The sequence below is a fragment of the Panthera leo genome, chromosome B1 (genome assembly GCF_018350215.1).
Source record: "Panthera leo isolate Ple1 chromosome B1, P.leo_Ple1_pat1.1, whole genome shotgun sequence".
Lineage (NCBI taxonomy): Eukaryota > Metazoa > Chordata > Mammalia > Carnivora > Felidae > Panthera > Panthera leo.
Window position 1 is genome coordinate 59,489,158 of NC_056682.1, and position 17,634 is coordinate 59,506,791.

At 38.1% G+C, this 17,634-nt stretch overlaps 2 protein-coding genes across 3 annotated transcripts in view; one reads left to right on the forward strand and one right to left on the reverse strand.

Moving 5' to 3' along the window:
• Positions 1 to 17,634, forward strand: part of CBR4 (carbonyl reductase 4) — a 97,030-nt gene that overhangs the window by 67,344 nt on the left and 12,052 nt on the right. The window lies entirely within an intron of this gene.
• Positions 9,029 to 17,634, reverse strand: part of PALLD (palladin, cytoskeletal associated protein) — a 267,481-nt gene continuing 258,875 nt past the window's right edge. Inside the window, exons 17-20 of the mRNA XM_042935116.1 lie at positions 16,022 to 16,229; positions 13,050 to 13,215; positions 12,387 to 12,520; positions 9,029 to 11,238 (exon numbers count right to left, since the gene is read on the reverse strand). Coding sequence (XP_042791050.1) covers positions 11,066 to 11,238; positions 12,387 to 12,520; positions 13,050 to 13,215; positions 16,022 to 16,229 — 681 coding nt within the window. The 3' untranslated portion in view covers positions 9,029 to 11,065. The remainder of the gene's footprint in view (positions 11,239 to 12,386; positions 12,521 to 13,049; positions 13,216 to 16,021; positions 16,230 to 17,634) is intronic.

Below are 17,634 nucleotides of genomic sequence, written 5' to 3' on the forward strand. Positions count from 1 at the left end.
AGGATGAATGAAGAAGTCTAAGAAGATGATGATCGTTCCTAGCCTGAGAATCAGAAGTTTTGTAAGGAAAATTGTCCTATATGACATCACTTACTTCTTCAAGCATTTTTCCCAGGATGTTGATCTTATCAGCACTGAATAAAAAGAAAGCTTTTATGAGATACATCTTGAAAAACATATCCTGTGGCAATTTCTTTGGAATACATTAGATTGAAAAAATTTCTTTATTGCAAGATTTATAATGTTTCATATATTGATGTATTTAATTATTTAATTTCATTTTTGTATCTTGTTATTGAGGCATAATTGACATTTATTACTGCTTTAAGGTATACAACATAATGATTCTTTTTATATTGCAAAATGCTCACAATAAGATCTAGTTAACCTCCATCACCACACATAATTACAACTTTTTTTTCTTGTGATAAGAACTTTTAACATCTACTTCTTTTAACAACTTTTTAAAAAATATTTATTTTATTTATTTTACTTATTTTTTTAAGTAGGCTCCATGCCCAGTGTGGGGATCGAACTCACACCCTGAGATCAAGAGTCATATGCTCTACCGACTGAGCCTGCTAGGCAACCCTTCTTAATCAACTTTCAAATATGCATCACCATGCTGTATATTACATCCCAGGACTTACTTATTTTATAACTGGAAGTGTATACCTTTTGACCACTTTCACCATTTTGCTTACTCCCTAGCCCCTGCTACTGGCAACTACCAATCTCTTCTCTGTATCTGTGAGTTTGATTTTTTGTTTTGTTTTTGTTTTTTTAGATTCCACATAGAAGATCATACAGTATTTGCCTTTCTGTGCTGCTTATTTCACTTAGCATAATGCCCTCAATATTCATCCACGTTCTTACAAATGGCAGGATTTCCTTCTTTTTTATGGCTGAATAATATTCCATTGTGATATATACCACGTTTTCTTTATCCATTCATCTATTAGTGCACACTTAGGTTGCTTACATGTCTTGACTATTATAAATAATGCTGCAAGAAATGTAGGGTGCATATATCTTTTCTAGTTAGTGTTTTCATTTCCTTTGGATAAATACCCAGAGTGGAATTGCTGGATGATATGGTAGTTCTATTTCTATTTTTTTTTTTTAGGAACCTTCATACTATTTTCCATACCATCTGCATCAATTTGCATTCCCACCAGCAGTGCACAAGTGTTACCTTTTCTCCATATCCTCATCAACACTTGCTATTTCTAGTAATAGCCATTCTAACCGGTATGAAGTGGTATCTCATTGTGGCTTTGATTTGCATTTCCTTAATGATTAATGATATTGAGCTTCTTTTCATGTGTTTCTTGGTCATCTGTATGGGGTTTTTTTGGGTAAAACGTCTATTCAGATTCTCTACCTTGTTTGTTTTTTTTTTTAAGATTTTATTTTTAAGTAATCTTTACACTCAACATGGGGCTTAAACTCACAGCCCTGAGACCAAGAGTCACATGCTGTACTGACTGAGCCTGTCAGGTGCCCTATATGCCCATTTTTTAATAAGACTTTTTTTTTTTGCTATTGATTTATATGAGTTCTTTATAAGTTTTAGATATTAACCATTATCAGAGAATAAGATTTACAAATACTTAATGCCATTCAGTGGATTGGCTTTTTGTTTGTTGATCGTTTCCTTTGCTGTGCAAAAACTTTTTAATTTGATGTAGTCCCACTTATTTATTTTTGTATTTGTTGCCTTTGTTTTTGGTATAAAATCCAAAATATCATCATTAAGACTGATGTCAAGCTTTCCACATAATGTTTTTCTTCTAGGAATTTTATGGTTTTAGGTCTTATGTTCAAGTCTTATTCCATGTTGGGTTATTTTTTTAAATGTATGGTATAAGATAGTGGTCCAATTTCATTCTTTTGTATGTGGCTGGCCAGTTTTCCCAGCACTGCTTATTGAAGAGACTGTTCTTTCCCTAGTGTATGTTCTTATCACCTTTGTCATAAATTAATTGACCATATATGTGTGGATTTATTTCTGGGGTCTGAATTCTGTCTCATTGATCTCTGTGACTGTTTTTATGCTAATACTATGCTGTTTTGACTACCGTAGCTTTGTAATATAATTTGAAACAAGGGCACATGATGCTTCCTGCTTTGTTCTTCTTTTTTTCCCCACTTTTTAAATTTATTTATTTATTTATGTATTTATTTATTTTTAATTTTATTTTTAATTTTTTTAAATTTACATCCAAATTAGTTAGCATATAGTGCAACAATGATTTCAGGAGTAGATTTCTTAGTGCCCCTTACCCATTTAACCCATACCCCCTCCCACAACCCCTCCAGTAACCCTCAGTTAGTTCTCCATATTTATGAGTCTCTTCTGTTTTGTCCCCCTCCCTGTTTTTATATTATTTTTGTTTCCCTTCCCTTATGTTCATCTGTTTTGTCTCTTAAAGTCCTCATATGAGTGAAGTCATATGATTTTTGTCTTTCTCTAATTTCACTTCCTGCTGTGTTCTTCTTTTTCAAGATTGCTTTGGCTATTCATGGTCTTTTGTGATTCCAGACCAATTTTGGGATTATTTGTTCTATTTCTGTGAAAAATGCTGTTGGAATTTTGATGCGAATTATGTTGATTTTATGGATTTCTTTGTGTATTATGGACAATTTTAACTATTAACTCTTAAAATCTCTGAGCATAGAATATATTTCCATTTATGTGTGTCTTTTTCATGAAAGTTTCTTCATCATTGTCTTATAGTTCTCAGTGTATAGTTCTTTTACCTTGGTTAAATTTATGCCTAGATATTTTATTCTTTTTGGTCCAATCATAAATAGGACTCTTTTCTTTTCTTTTTTCTTTTTTTTTTTTAGTTTATTTTATTTAAGAGAGAGAGAGAGAGAGAGAGAGAGAGAGAATGCATGTGCACATGAGCAAGAGAGGGGCAGAGAGACAGGGAGAGGGAGAGAATCCCCAAGCAGACTCTTCACTGTCAGCACAGAGCCCCATGTAGGGTTGGACTCATGAACTGGTGTGATCATGACCAAAATCAGAAGCCGGACATTTGACCTACTGAGCTACCCAGGCACCCGAAGACTGTTTTCTTTATTTCTCTTTCTAATATATAGTGTATAGAGACACAACTGATTTTGTATCTTGAAACTTACTGAATTCATTTATTCTAATAGTTTTATGGTGGAGTCTTTGGGGTTTGTACATATAGCAGTATGTCATTTGCATATAATGTTAGTTTTTCTTCTTTTCCAACTTGGATGCCTTTTTTTTTTCCTTGTCTAATTTCTCCGGCTAGGTCTTCCAGTAATTTGTTGAATAAAAGTGGTGAGAGTGGGCATCTGTGCCCACTAATCTTAGAGGTATCTCTAATCTTAGAGGTAAAGCTTTCAGGTTTTCCTCATTGAGTATGATGTAAGCTATGGGCATGTCATACATAGTGTTTATCATATTGAGGTGCATTCCCTCTGTACCTACTTTTTTGAGAGTTGAAAAAGTCATAAATCAATAATGAATTCTGTCATATGCTTTTTCTGCATCTATTGAGATAGTCATGGGTTTTATTTTTCATTTTGTTAATGTGGTACATCACATGGATTTGTGGATGTTAAACCATCTTTACATGCTTGGAATAAATCCCACTTGATCATGTTGTGCAACCCTTTTTATGTATTGATGAATTGGTTTGCTAATATTTTGTTAAGGATTTTTGCATCTATGTTCATTAGGAATACAGGCCTATAATTTTCTTTTCTTGTGATGTCCTTATCTGGTTTTGATACTGGGTCAGGCTGCCCTTATAAAATGACATTAGAGTCCCCTCCTCCTCTTCTATTTTTTGGAAGAGTTTAAGGAGGATTGGTATTAATATTTCTTTAAATGTGTGGGTAATATTCAGGACCAGCCATCTGGTTCTGCACTTTTGTTCGTTGGGAGGTTTTAGATTACTGATTCAATCTCCTTATTAGTATTTGTTCTGTTGAGATTTTCTATTCCTTCATGTTTCATTCTGGTTAGGTTTTATGTTTCTAAGAATATACATAATTTTCTTCTAGGCTGTCCAATTTGTTGGTATGTAATTGTTCATAGTAGTCTCTTATGATCCTTTGTTATTTCTGTGGTATTAGCACTATGTCTCCTCTTTCATTTCTCATTTTATTTGAGTCCTCTCGCTTTCTTGGTAAGTCTAGCTAAAGTTTTGTCTATTTTGATTATTTATTCAAAAACCCAGCTCTTTTCATTGCCTTTTGTATATTTTCTATTGCCTTTTTTGTCTGTATTTATTTTTGCTCTGATATTTGTTATTTCTCTCCTTCTACTCACTGTGGGCTATATTTTGTTCTTCTTTTTCTAGTTCCTTGATAATGTAAATTAGGTTGTTTGAGATGTTTTTGGTGTCTTAATGTAGTCATCTATTACTATGAAATTTCCCTCTTAGAACTGCTTTTGCTGCATTCCATAAGTTGTGATATATTTACATTTTCATTTGTCAAGGTATTTTTTGATCTATCTTTTGATTTCCTCTTTGACCCATTGGTTGTTCAGTAACATGTTTAATCTTCACATACTTGTGAATTTTCCAGTTTACTTTTTGTAATTGATTTCTAGTTTCTTACCATTGTGGTCAGAAAAGATGCTTGATAATGATTTTAATCTTCTTAAATTTGTTAAGACTTGTTTTGTGGCCTAACCTATGATCTATTCTGGATAATGTTCCATGTGTGCTTGAGGAGAATGTGTGTTCGGTTACTTTTGGATGGAATGTTCTGTATATATATATCTGTTAAGTCCATCTGGTCTAATGTGTTGTTTAAGGCCACTGTTTCCTCACCAATTTTCTGCCTGGATGATCTATCTGCTGATGAAAGTGAGGTATTAGTCCTTTATTGTTACTGTATTGCTATGTATTTCTCCCTTTAGATCTGTTAATATTTGCTTTATATCTTTAGTGCTCCTAAATAGGTGAGTGCATAAATACTTGCAAATATTATATCCCCTTCTTGGAATGACCCCTTTATTACTTATAATGACCTTCTTTGTGTTTTGTTACCATCTTGACTTTTATCAGAAACAACAGACTTTACCCCACCTTTCCTTTGGTTTCCATTTTCATGGAATGTCTCTTTCTATCCCTTCACTTTCAGTCTGTGTATGTTCTTACATCTGAAGTGAATTTTTTGTAGGAAGCATACAGGTGGGTCTTGGTTTTCATCTTTTCAGTGACTCTTGTCTTTTTATTGGATAATTTAGTCTCTTTTCATTTAAAGTATTTATTGATAGGTATGTACTTATTGTCATTTTGTTAATTTGTTGTGGTTGTTTGTTAATTCTTTTTCCCTTTCTTTCCTTGCTCTTTTCTTTTGTGATTTGATGGTTTTCTGTAGTGGTATGTTTAGCTTTCTTTATCTTTTGTGTGTCTATTATTGGTTTCAGCTTTGTGGGTACCATGAGGCTTATATGAAACAACTTCTGTTGTTAAGTCTATTTTTAGTTGATAATGACTTAAGTTTGCATACATTCTACAGCTTATTTTTTTACTCTCCTCCACCCATTTTATGTTTTTGATGTCACAATTTATGGCTTTTTATCTTGTGTGTTCCTTAAACAATTATTGTTATTATAGTTATTCCTTTTGCTTTTTAACCTTTATTCTAGCTTTATAGGTGATTAATCCACTACCTTTGCTGTATTAAATTTGCCTCTGCCAGTGTGATTTATGCTTTCATATGTTTTTCTGCAACTAATTAGTGCCCTTTCTTTTCACCTTAAGTAAGTCCCTTTAACCTTTTAACCTTTTTTGTAAGTTTGGTTTAGTGGTGATGAACTTTAACTTTTGTCTGGAAAACTTCTCTCTCCTTTAGGTCTGAACTGTGACTTTGCTGGGTAGTGTAGTCTTGGTTAGATGTTGTTGTTGTTGTTCTTTCAAAACAAGAAACAACAAGATGATGTTTCTTTCATCATTTTGAATATATTATGCCATTTCCTTCTGGCCTGCAAAGTTTTTGCTGAAAATCTGATAGTCTTATGCGGTTTCACTGGTATGTAACAAGTTTGTTTTGTTTTTAGATTTTAAGATTTTCTCTATACCTTTAACTTTTGACACATTAGTTATAATGTGTTTTGGTGTGGGTCTCTTTGAGTTCATCTTTTTTGGAATTCTATGGGCTTCTTGGGTCTGGATGTCGGTTTCCCTCCCCTGGTTAGGGAAGCTTTTAGCCCTTAGTTCTTGAAATAAATTTTTTCCCTCTTTCTCTCTCTTTTTTCCTCTGGGACCCTATGCTGCAAATGTTGATCAGTATGATGTTGTCTCATGAGTCCCTTAAGCTATCTTAACTCTCTCATTTTTTCTTTTTGCTGCTGTGATTGAATGAGTTCCTGTGCCCTATCCTCAAGTTCACTGATCCTTTTTCTTCATCTGGTCTTTTTTTGCCATGATCTTTTCTAATTTTTTTCATCTAGTCTGCTGTTGAACCCCTCTTGTATTTTTCAGTTCATTTATTGTATTCTTCAGCCTTGTGACTTCTGTTTGGTACTGACTTATATTCTCTGCCTCTTTTTGAAGTTCACACTTTGTTCATTCATTCTTCCTCTATGCTTGGTGAGCATAATTATGAATGTTATTTTGAACTGTTAATAGGTAAGTCACTTATTTCCATTATGCTAAGGGCTTTTTCTTGTTTTATCTGGTTCTTTCTTTGGAATGTTGTCTGTGTTCATTTTCCTTGACACTCTGTATTGGTTTTTATGCTTTGGATAAAGTGGCCACCTATCCCAGTCTTGAAGGAGTGGCCTGGTGTAGGAGATGAATTTTATTGTCCAACCTGCCCTAGCTCGAGCCTTTGAGATTGTCTAAGCAGCCTACTTCATCCTTAGTGGCTCCTAGTAGTTGGGGCTGGTGCCAAGGCTTGTCATTGTGCCAGCTGTAGAAGAACCTCAGTCAGCACCTAGATTCAGGCTGTTTGGAAGCCAGATTCTCAGCAACATTTGAAGTATGCAAATATACCTCTTTCAGCGGAAGACTGGGAGAAGGGCATATGTGCTGCCTCTGCACTGAATCCTGGGGCTATAGCCAGTTAAGAGCTATTTCTTTGTGTGCTACCATTCTGTTGAAGCCCTGCTGGTCACCAGGGCTGGGCTAGGCTGTCGAGCGATGTGCCCTCTGGAAAGGAGCCAGAAAAGCAGGGGTACCAGATGTGTATACGAGCTCCTTTCTTGGAAATACCGGTGAACTGGGGCCGGGTGGAGGGGGAGTGTGAAGATAGTGCCTGCTGGCCTAGATGTGTATTTAATTACAAGCCTCCCCTCAGGGCACAGCTATGATGACAAGCTAATTGTCCTCTTTCACAGAGAGACTGGCAGTGCTTTTCAGTCTGCTGTCTCTATGCTGTGTCTTGTGGGAGGGATAGCTGGTTACGAATTTCCTTCATTACAGCCTTATAGGGCTCCTGAATGTAAATCCTATTGGCCACCAGAGCCAGGCTGTTGAGGGGTGTCCTCTGGGCAGCAGCTGCAAAAACCGGGGCATCAGACATGTGCCCAAGCTCCTTTGGGGGCGATACCAGCAATCTAGAGTGAAGCAGCGGGAGAGTGGGAAGTGATTGGCCTTGCCTTGGAGGTCGTCTCTGGAGAGGATTATAGTTGGCTCTTAGGTGTGTGTGTCAGAAGCCTGCCCCTCTGGCTGCAGCTATGACGATAAGCAATAGTCGTCTCTAGCAGAAAGACGGTTTCATTCTGTCTCTGCTCAGCCCTCAGGCAGTAGGTGGTTGAGAACGGTTTCTCTGTTACGGTCCCATGGGATCTGCTTCCACTAGCCACCACAGCCAGGCAATCAAGGGGTGTTTCCTGGGTGGCAGCAGCAAAAATCAGGGTGCCAGGCATTTGCATAAACTCTTCCTGGGAATACTGGCGACCTAGAGTGAGGCAGGGGGTGAGCAGACAGATGGCACTTAACCAGCCTCCGTCTTTGGAGATTTTTTCAGTGGGCCCCTAGATGTTTGTTAAATCAGGTGTCCACCCCTCGTGCTGAAGTTTTAAGATGAGCAAATAGGCTTCTTTCACAGAAAGACTGGGCACTTTTCAGCGGGCGGCCTCTGCACTGGTCTCTAGTGTGGGCAACCCCATGGGAGCCTTTTAACAAGTGTTTGGCGGATTGCTATAGCCTTATGGGTCTTGTGGATGTTAAGTCCCGTTGGCTTGTGAAACTAGGTGTTTTGGGGGCTTGTCTCTCAGGTGCTGGTCTTAAAAGGGTGCTCCTGTGGGTTCAGATCCTTTGATCCTTAAAGCACGATTTTGAGCTCCCTCCTGATTGTAGGTTGCCACACCAGGGGTGGGGTTTATGGCAAGATTGTTTCATCCTCTTCTATTTGTTTTGCTGTGGGTTGTCTCGTTTGCCTAATGTGTAGCAGTGATTCGGCTAGTTTTTCGATTTTAGAGGAAATTTTTATATAAACTGGTGTGGTAGGCAGAATTCTAAGATGGCTCTCAATGTCCCTACCTCCTGGTGTATACACACCTTCTCTCAGTTATCCAATCACAGATTGAGGTGTTGCTTTGAAAAGATTTTGCATATGTAATTAGATAAAAAAACCAGGTGATTTTCAGGAAAGAGAGGTATTCACTTGGTTTTGATTTAATCAGGTGACCCCTTAGAAGGGGCTGGGCTCCTTACAAGATCAAGGCGTGGGATGGATCTGTCCTGAGGGAGAGTCTGCTGGTTTTGAAAATGGAGGAGACCACATGGCAAGGATTGCCGGTGGCCTGTAGGAGTGGGGACTGGCTCCTAGCTGACAGATTACGTTGAGACCTCTGTCCTGCAACTGCAAAGAAACGAGCTTGGGAGAGCTCTAGATGAGAATGCAGTCCCGTGGATCTGTTGATATAAGTTAGCCTTCTAGACCTCTGAGCACAGAACCCAGCTCTTCTGACCTATAGAACTATGAGCTAATAAACGTTATTTTAAGCTTCTAAGTTTGTACTAATTACAGCCCCAATATAAAACTACACCAATGGAATATTTTGCTTCACAAAATTGCACTATTATTTGTTAAATATTTATTGATGTTAAATCCACATTACACCAGCACAACAATCCAAAGTAGTATGATAGGACTTTTTTTTATAAATACAACATAAAAGGTGGCAAATAATGCTACTTAACCCCAAACCCAGCAAATTAGCAAACAGTCACATTCAGAAAAATTTGGCAAGTAAGATATGACGTAAGTCATAATTCTACAATATAGATAGGTCCATGAAAGACTTTGTATGGTATCTTAAATTCCATATTAGCAATGCATATTAAGTGTGGTCAAAGAAACTTGCACCACTCTGCAAAGAACATCTGCCACCCAGTGATTAAGCCTATGAATCATTTAAAACTTGGTTGGTTGGTGTTCTTACAAAGAAGTAGAAAGCTGTACATGTGAAGCAGTAATATGAAATATATGGGGTGGTACACGGATATAAAATTATTTTAAAAAATACTACGTATTGAATTAACTGAGCTAAGACAGTTCAACGTTTTTATTATAAATAATGAAAGATATATGTGTTTTGCATAAGGAATACAGTGTTTTCTTTTCATAGCAAAGTACCATTAAAACCTCATGTCTTGTAATACCATAATATCCGGCCAAATTGTTTTTTCTCCTTTCTAAAGTTTATTGGTTCCGACTTAAAGCCATCAAGTCTGGTCAGAATCCTCTCAATCTAGCTGTTGCAAGGATCAATATGCATTCAAAAAGCAGTCTGTCTTTGCAGAGATGCCTTTACAAACTACCCAGAACCCAGCACCTTCTTAAGGCAAGGTTTCATGGCAGCGTGGAAGTGAACCAATGTTTTTCACTCACCGTATTGGTGTCATTGGGAAAAAAAATAGATTATGGCACAAACCTGTTTTTGTCTCTCCCAAGAATCCATCTCCCTCGAGTAGACTAGCTCCCACAGGCAGTTTCTCTTTGATGCCAATCTTGCAGTCTCGGCCCATTTTCCACTTGCTCAACACATCTAACCTCTTTCAGCTACTACACAGACTTCAGACACACTGAAACTTCCATAGCGCATGTGCTCCAATCTCCCAGCTGCCCCTAGATCCCCTGACTTTTGAGTGGCAGTGTTTTTCCACCTATACTTGAATTTTGAGGAAAACCAAAAAAAAGCCTGGCCTAGATCTATCATGTCTCCCGCCCATCTATTTTTATCTCCATGAATACAACGTAAGTGTGCCGGTAGCATTTTCCTTCATTCTTCCTACTCCTTCCAGGCCCGTCTTTCCTCTGAATACTATATGCCTTGGCCATTTGGGTGAGTGGGGTGTCTTTCGTGGAATGGACTGTAATATAGTTCTGCTTTATTCAGAATACTTTATATTATTTATATTTAAATTAGCCTTTTAATATGGTCTGTAAGTAAGCTTCCTACCAAGGTAGCATGAAAAGAAAATACTACACATAAAGAAAAAGAAAGTTAAAAACTAAGGTATCAACCTTGTTAGAAAACTCTTGATATTAATAAGATTTAAGGCAAGTAGTTCCTTCCTTATGATTTAATATAAAACAATTTGCAAAGACAAGGCATTTACTTGGATTTGTCATTTCCTCTTCCTTTTCAGCCCCACATATTGCACTTGGTTCACTGTAGCTGTCTGAATACGCTGCCCATTTCGAGTCATTTTAGTATTAACTTGTACAACTGCCTCGTGTTAAGCATTCCACACTGTCATGCTATGTAGCACCTATAGCTAGTGTTTAAAGGCACGTCTGAAAATACAAATTCTGGTTACCTTTGAACAGTGGATTTCCATTAGCATTTTGGCATTTCAGATCGCTTTCATCACAGAAATTCCAAAAGTTTTAAATTGGATGATGAATGTGAATTTTCTGTGCAATGTGTACATTTCTATTAGCATCACCTACTTAAACTCTAAATTTGGTATATCAAGTAAGAAAAATATTATTTTGGTGTTTATTTCTTACAGTCAAAGGTATGTTTTTGCCCTTTACGTAATGTGACAAAGGAGTATGTTGGTCAAGGCAATGGCTGTTTCAGTGTCTCAGCTTTAACAAGAATGTTGGATTACAGGTCCTCACTTTCCACCAAGCCAGTGTTCAGTGTCAGGTGAGACGGGCTGGCTTCAGGTTGGAAGGCTGCTTTAATGTCCAGTCCCTGGTCCGAAAGCGCTGCATAGCGACTGGCTGAGGGCCGTACTTTTTTTGGCTTGGTGCTCTGTGGCTGCTGATGCCACTGGGCTACAATAAAAAAGGAAAAAGTAAAAATAAGATTTTTAAAATAAACAAGATGTAATTGGAAAGCACTTAAATGTTTCAAGTAAATACAGTATGTCTTTATATATGTACCAGACACACGTTCTTTGTCATGGTAGAAATCCTAAAATTTAAGCACAGTTTTGCATTTTCCTCATATGCTGCGGATTTACTGCAGGGTAGTGGGACTATAATAGCTATGCAGTAGTTTGGTGTAGTTTGTTTTAAATACTGCAGCACAGGAAATCTTTCGAAATAGTCACTCAGATTCCTAATTCTCAACTCTTCCCCTCTTAAAAAAATCTTCAAAGCTCAAAATGTATAAATGCTATAATAATTATAGTAGGCGTATTCTGGATGGATGTTTTTAACACTAATCAATTGAAAAAAACTGGGCAGTAGGGAAGGTTGAGGTCACTCAACCTTGAAGAACCTCACAAAGTTACTTCCTATTCAAGAAGAGGTAAAGTTTGAAAATCAGTTCTTAATTTTTTCTAGTAGTTTTCTTTACGTCAACAGATCACATAATGCTATTGTACTAGTCCGTGAATTCAATAGAAATAATTTTCTTTAAATTCAGGATGCATGTACACAAATATTCATACACAAACACAAACCTATTGCTAAGCTGCTTAATGTATATTAAGGAGGAAAGCGCTAAGCCACAAGAAGTATGCATTCCAGGATCAATGGTACACACATTGAGAGTGCATGAAGACGCTGTGATAGGATTATAATACAGGAAGAAATGTTAAGAGGCAGTCATTTGCAGAACACAGTAACAAGAAAATGTGAACAACATGGTTATGTCTTTGCCTACTGTTAATTCCTAAGGATGCTTGAGTATGGAAGCCAACAACTGACTAGCCAAAGTCAGAGAAATAAACATGCATATTTGGCTACTAATGCAAAGTTCCTGAATGATACTTGGGTATTTGTTCTCCTGGTGTAGTTCACTATTAATGTTGAGAAACTATAAATAGAAAGAGAAAGAGCAGTATGAAATTTTTGGCAAATAAAATGCTAGAGTTGTTTATAAGCTTATATAAAAGTAATGTGATTTGCTGTCCCGATGTCTAATTTTTCATGATTTAACGAATAAACGCAATGAGATGAGATGAAGCGGCACTCACTGTAAACGTCCAGCCTGGCAGTACAGGACACAATCCCTGCTTCATTCTTGGCTGACACTGTATACCACCCAGCATCTTCTTTTGTGGCTCCCTGAATGAGCAGGCAGATGTAGCCATGATTATCCTGGTGCATGCTGGAGAAATGGATAAAGTCATTAGCGTTCTAAATTTTTAAAGAGTGGCTTTGGACACGAAGCATCATTTTTAATTAGATCATTAGAAACAGAATTGTGCAAGTAGCGGATAATAGGGTCATACTTATTCTGGAAAGGCTGCTAGCCCCATTAAAGTTAATGGGAGAGAAGAGCAGACATCAAGAGGTTGAATAAATGTGCGCACTTAATTTCTAGTCGAGGATCCGCCTTTACAAAGCCCACTGAATAGTTTCTGTATCGCCACTGAAGCGAATGAATTCATCTTTTCTTTTAGACATAACACTCAAAAATCACGATGAAATTAAGTTAGAATGTGCCTCATCACATGCCATTAGAGCTTCCTTCCAAAAGCTTAATCATACATTAGGGTGAAGAGTGATTTTTGTCTTTGATATCATTAATGGCATGACTCTTACACAGATTTATGTGCTATATAAAGTGCATCTTTATATATCCTTAGGGCCTATTGAGCAGGTGTGGATTAAGTTAAGTCATCGTGTATTCTCACCTTACTCGGTCAGTGCTGTGAGTGAGTGATTCATTTTCTTTCTTCCAAAATATCTGAGGCGGTGGCATGCCCAAAACACGGCATTCCAGTCGCACAGGGTACCCATCCGCAACTCCTGTGTTTTGCAGCTTCTCGAGAAACACAGGGGGTTTGTGTGCCTCTTTAGCTAAGGAAACATGAGATGCGTGATGTATCAGTGATATACAAAAGTGGCACTATAAAGAATCCAGAAGCTTTTAGAACTATCGCTTAAACAGACCTTTTATTTTATGGTACCATTTTTCACTTCAGGTGGTTAGGATGCTAGTCCTCTCTCCAAATTATTCTTTTACCAAGAAAGGTTCCTATGTTTCATTCCACTCATTTATTTCCTCAATTAATTCAAGTCTGACAGGCCCACACAGTCCACTGGCCATCTGGTCCACAGAATGCCTGTCTGACAGGCTGCATGACACTCCTAAGTCATTGCTAGCATCTGGGATGGCTTCACTACTAATTATGTCACCAAGCACTCGCAGCCTTTACCAACCACCGCCACCTAGTGACTCTGAGGAGAACAAGTCTTTCTAGGAATTTGATCCACTCAGATTCCCTTCCTGCAATCTGAAATGTCTGCTATGAAGATTTGTTAAGTCTTGGCTTAAATGAGACATACCATAGGATTTAAAGGGGGAAAAAGTGGGGGACACATCTTTATCTAAATTTGGCAGCTTTAAATTTTTATGTATAAGCTAGGAATATACATCTTCCAAATTATAAACTCCGGTTTGTATTCTCTGAAGAAAGCTATAAAAAGACAACTTTATTATTACCTTGAAGGAAGGAAGCCATAAGAGACAACTTTATGACTTAGACTGAAAAATTTAGAACTATTTGTTAATAACACTCTGAGTATTACTATCCAATGGGAAATTGTTTTCTTAGATCTGAGGTGTAAACAATTTCAGAAAAAGAATAAAGTTTAATTATTTTCTTCTCAGCTCCCAATAATGAACTTGAGGATGCATGTTTTTATCAACCACCCTCTCCTTTGGGATGACAAATATATCAAGGCAAAACAGCTAGGGGAGAAACAGGTGAAGAGAATAAAAATTCTACCTGAAAATTTCAAACACCTAAGACTCTCTAAGACCTTGAATGATGTAGAGGATTATACTTTTATTTCATTAACCATATTTCATATGGTTTCCTGCCCTAGGCTGTTTGAGGGAAAGTGGGACCAGACCTCACTCAATATTCTTTTTCTGGATCCCAGTTTGAAAAGAGCATACAAGGCATAAAATGAACCTTAACGTCAAAGCCACTCTCCAGTAGGAAGAACATCCACCATTTGGGAGCACTGCTACACAGGGAACTGATGATACAGAGCTTTGCATGATTTAATCCTTATAAAATGACATAATCCTTGGGGCGCCTGGGTGGCTCAGGTGGTTGAGCATCCAACTTCAGCTCAGGTCATGATCTTGCGGCTTGTGGGTTCGTGCCCTGCGTTGGGCTCTGTGCTGACAGCTCGGAGCCTGGAGCCTGCTTCTGATTCTGTGTCTCCCTATCTGTCTGCTCCTCTCCATTTCACGCTGTCTCTCTCTTCTCTCGAAAATAAACATTTAAAATGACATAATCCTTATAAAAGTTCTGTGAGGCATTATGGTCCCTATTTTACACATGGGGGAATTGGGTTGCAGAGATGTTATATATGTGCCAAAGGACATAGCCAGCGGATGAGAGTGGGGATTAGAACTGAGATCTGACGCCAAAGACATGACACCTGTAATCGCTGTGCACCGCCACCTTTCTAATGCAAGTGCTGACCAGGCACACCAGGATGCCTGTGTCTTTCAGACCTTCAAGTCTCATCCTGAGGACAGATATGACCCAAGGGAACATTAAACAGGAGAACGCTGAACGGTTTTGGTTGGAGGAGGGATGGTTAGAGGAATGGATGAAATTGATCCTAGTTGTGTAGGAATATCAAATACTTGATGTAAAATTTAAAAGCACGGTTAAGACATATTACAACAGCCCAGGTATTTATGACTTTTGTGTGTGAAAAATGTCCTGGTGCCTTAATTAGCATCATTATCCAGGATTTTAGCCACGACCTCCTGGGCTTTATTCTCATTGCTATTTTATTTCTTGAAAGAGAAATAAAGACTCATCATGTGGGGAAGAGCACTAGGAGTCAACAGACTACGGGAATCTGGCCCTCAGTTAATTAAATAGGACCCTGGGAGAGTCGCTTACACTCCCTCATTTCCGCACCTGTAAAATGAGGAAGAAAATTTGCTCTAATTATCTCTTAGGGCTTTTATGAGGACCAGGTGATACAGTGGTTAGGAAGCACTTTGCAAATAGGGATATGAGAAATAAACACTGTTTCTTTTTTAAAAGAGAACAGATAATAGATGCTCAACTCTTAAGGATACTATAAACCTTCCTTATCTAAGGGTAAAACTTTATATAACATTATGTACTTCTACAAAATTTAATAGTATGTAATTCATTAAAAAGCAAATCTGAATATGACTGTGACACTGGGGGTAAATGATAATGTTTAGAAGTTTTGAATTTTGAAGCCAATGCCTCTTACTTTAAAAACTGGGTAGCACTTTATGCATCAGCCAAATCCTATATATAAGTTTGGTTCTGGAATCCATGATGCCATTGCTCCTTCTCTATGGAACACTGGAGGCCAACTCACACATGAGACACAGAATGACCAGAACAGCTGCTAAATTCCTCCTCTCTCTTGGCCAGGCTAATGGGAGAAGGGAAAGATAAATAATGATGGCTACACTGAAAACAAGTAATGTTTCTGATCTGGTAAGTCTTGTGTCCTAATTGGCTACTTTGGTGATACACTATTTTTTTCAGCAGTTTTATGTGTTCTCCATACTGGTTAATAATGCAGGATCAATTTACATTTTTACAGCCGATACTCATTCTGAGAGAAAAAAATTCACAGACTTGCTTACCAGCAACCACAAGCTCCAGGCTGAATGAGTTTTGTCCTGCTCGATTAGTGGCTATACATGTGTAGATGCCAGCATCTCGTGATGTGACTGGCTCTATGATCAGAGAGTGCACCCCGTTCTCACGCACGAGCATCTTGTGAGCGCTGTCGGGGCGTATAGGTTTTCCATCTAGTTGCCAGCTTAGATCTGGGGTTGGTAACCCACTGACCTAAACCAGAAAGGAGCATATAAATTTCTCTAATACTGAAACAATGAAATCGTTAATAGCTGGGAAACCACCATGATTCCTCCTTTGGTACTACAAGGATGGGTTTTAGTGTCGGCTCATGTTACTCTTTTGCTTAAACCTTTCAATGGCTTACTGAGCAATCATGGACTCCCTTCTAAACATCTCTTGTATCTCTTAGATCTCTTATAAGATATCTTAGATCTCTTCTATTTCCTAGAGAAAAGGAAAACAGGGGACTTAAAAAAATTTGTTGTCTTACCTCACCAGGGTTATGAAGATTACTGGGATCAGGGCGCTGAGCTCTTTGGAAAAAGGTGTCCAACCACAATAACACACTCAGCTGGCATTTATACACTATAAAGCTTATTATCAAAGGGTTGCCATAGCTATGGAGACATCAGTTAATGCATCCATCAGCACACAGAGCTATTATTATTTTATCATCTTTGAAATTAAGTAACAAGAGCAATATGAAATTACCCAGAAAGCCATCTCAACAAATTAGCATCACAATGGAAACATAAAATCCTGAGAGCATGACAGTTGTGTTGACCAGAGACCAGATAAAAGCACATTTAATTGCTAATAACACATTGTGCTGTGAAGGGGTAGGGATGGTTGCCATCTGTCAGCTCTTTATAGTTTTGCCCTTGATTGTCCAAGGGAAGAAAAGCACCATTAAGGAAGGCTTTTTTTTTTCCCACCCCCACCCCAGATTTACTAGTGGGAAATTGCATACAAAAAGATGTCATTTGGACTGTAAAATAATTCTTTTGAAAAACCAGCTCTGCCAAGTTCCATTCTTGCCGCGTGATACTCTCGTTTAAAAGAGTGTCTATAAGATACCCATCTCTGCACATATAGCAAAGTTCTCGAGAATTTAAGGGAAAAAAGTAAGGAAACTGAAATTACTGGCTAAAAGGATGAAGACAGTTTGGAAACAAACAGCAGTAGTTAGCTTGGCTTTGGAGAGGGCAGGCTCTCCGTTCTCCATCTGGGCACCTGCTCTCCCTCAGCTCTTCACATACACTGCTTTACCTGTTTGGAGGTCACTAGAGGTGAGAGGAGGAGGAGGAGGGAGTGGACACTCCTGGTCAGGCTCCAGGACTTTCCCAAGGTTAGAAATAAGGTGGCACTGCTCACTGCCACCTTGCTAGGTTAGATCCTGACTGAGGTCATGGTATGTTTAGTAGGAGAGTCCTTCAAAGTGACTGTGCACTCTCAAACCACTGATCCACGTGCATTTCTGCCAGTACAGACCTAATCACATTAAAGGCAAAGGGAAAATGCCCACTTCTTCTACCCCTATTCTAATTCCAGCTTTTCTGGTTGTGTAAAGAAGGCCTGATTTCAGAATTTAAGGTCATTATAAGCAGGTCATAAT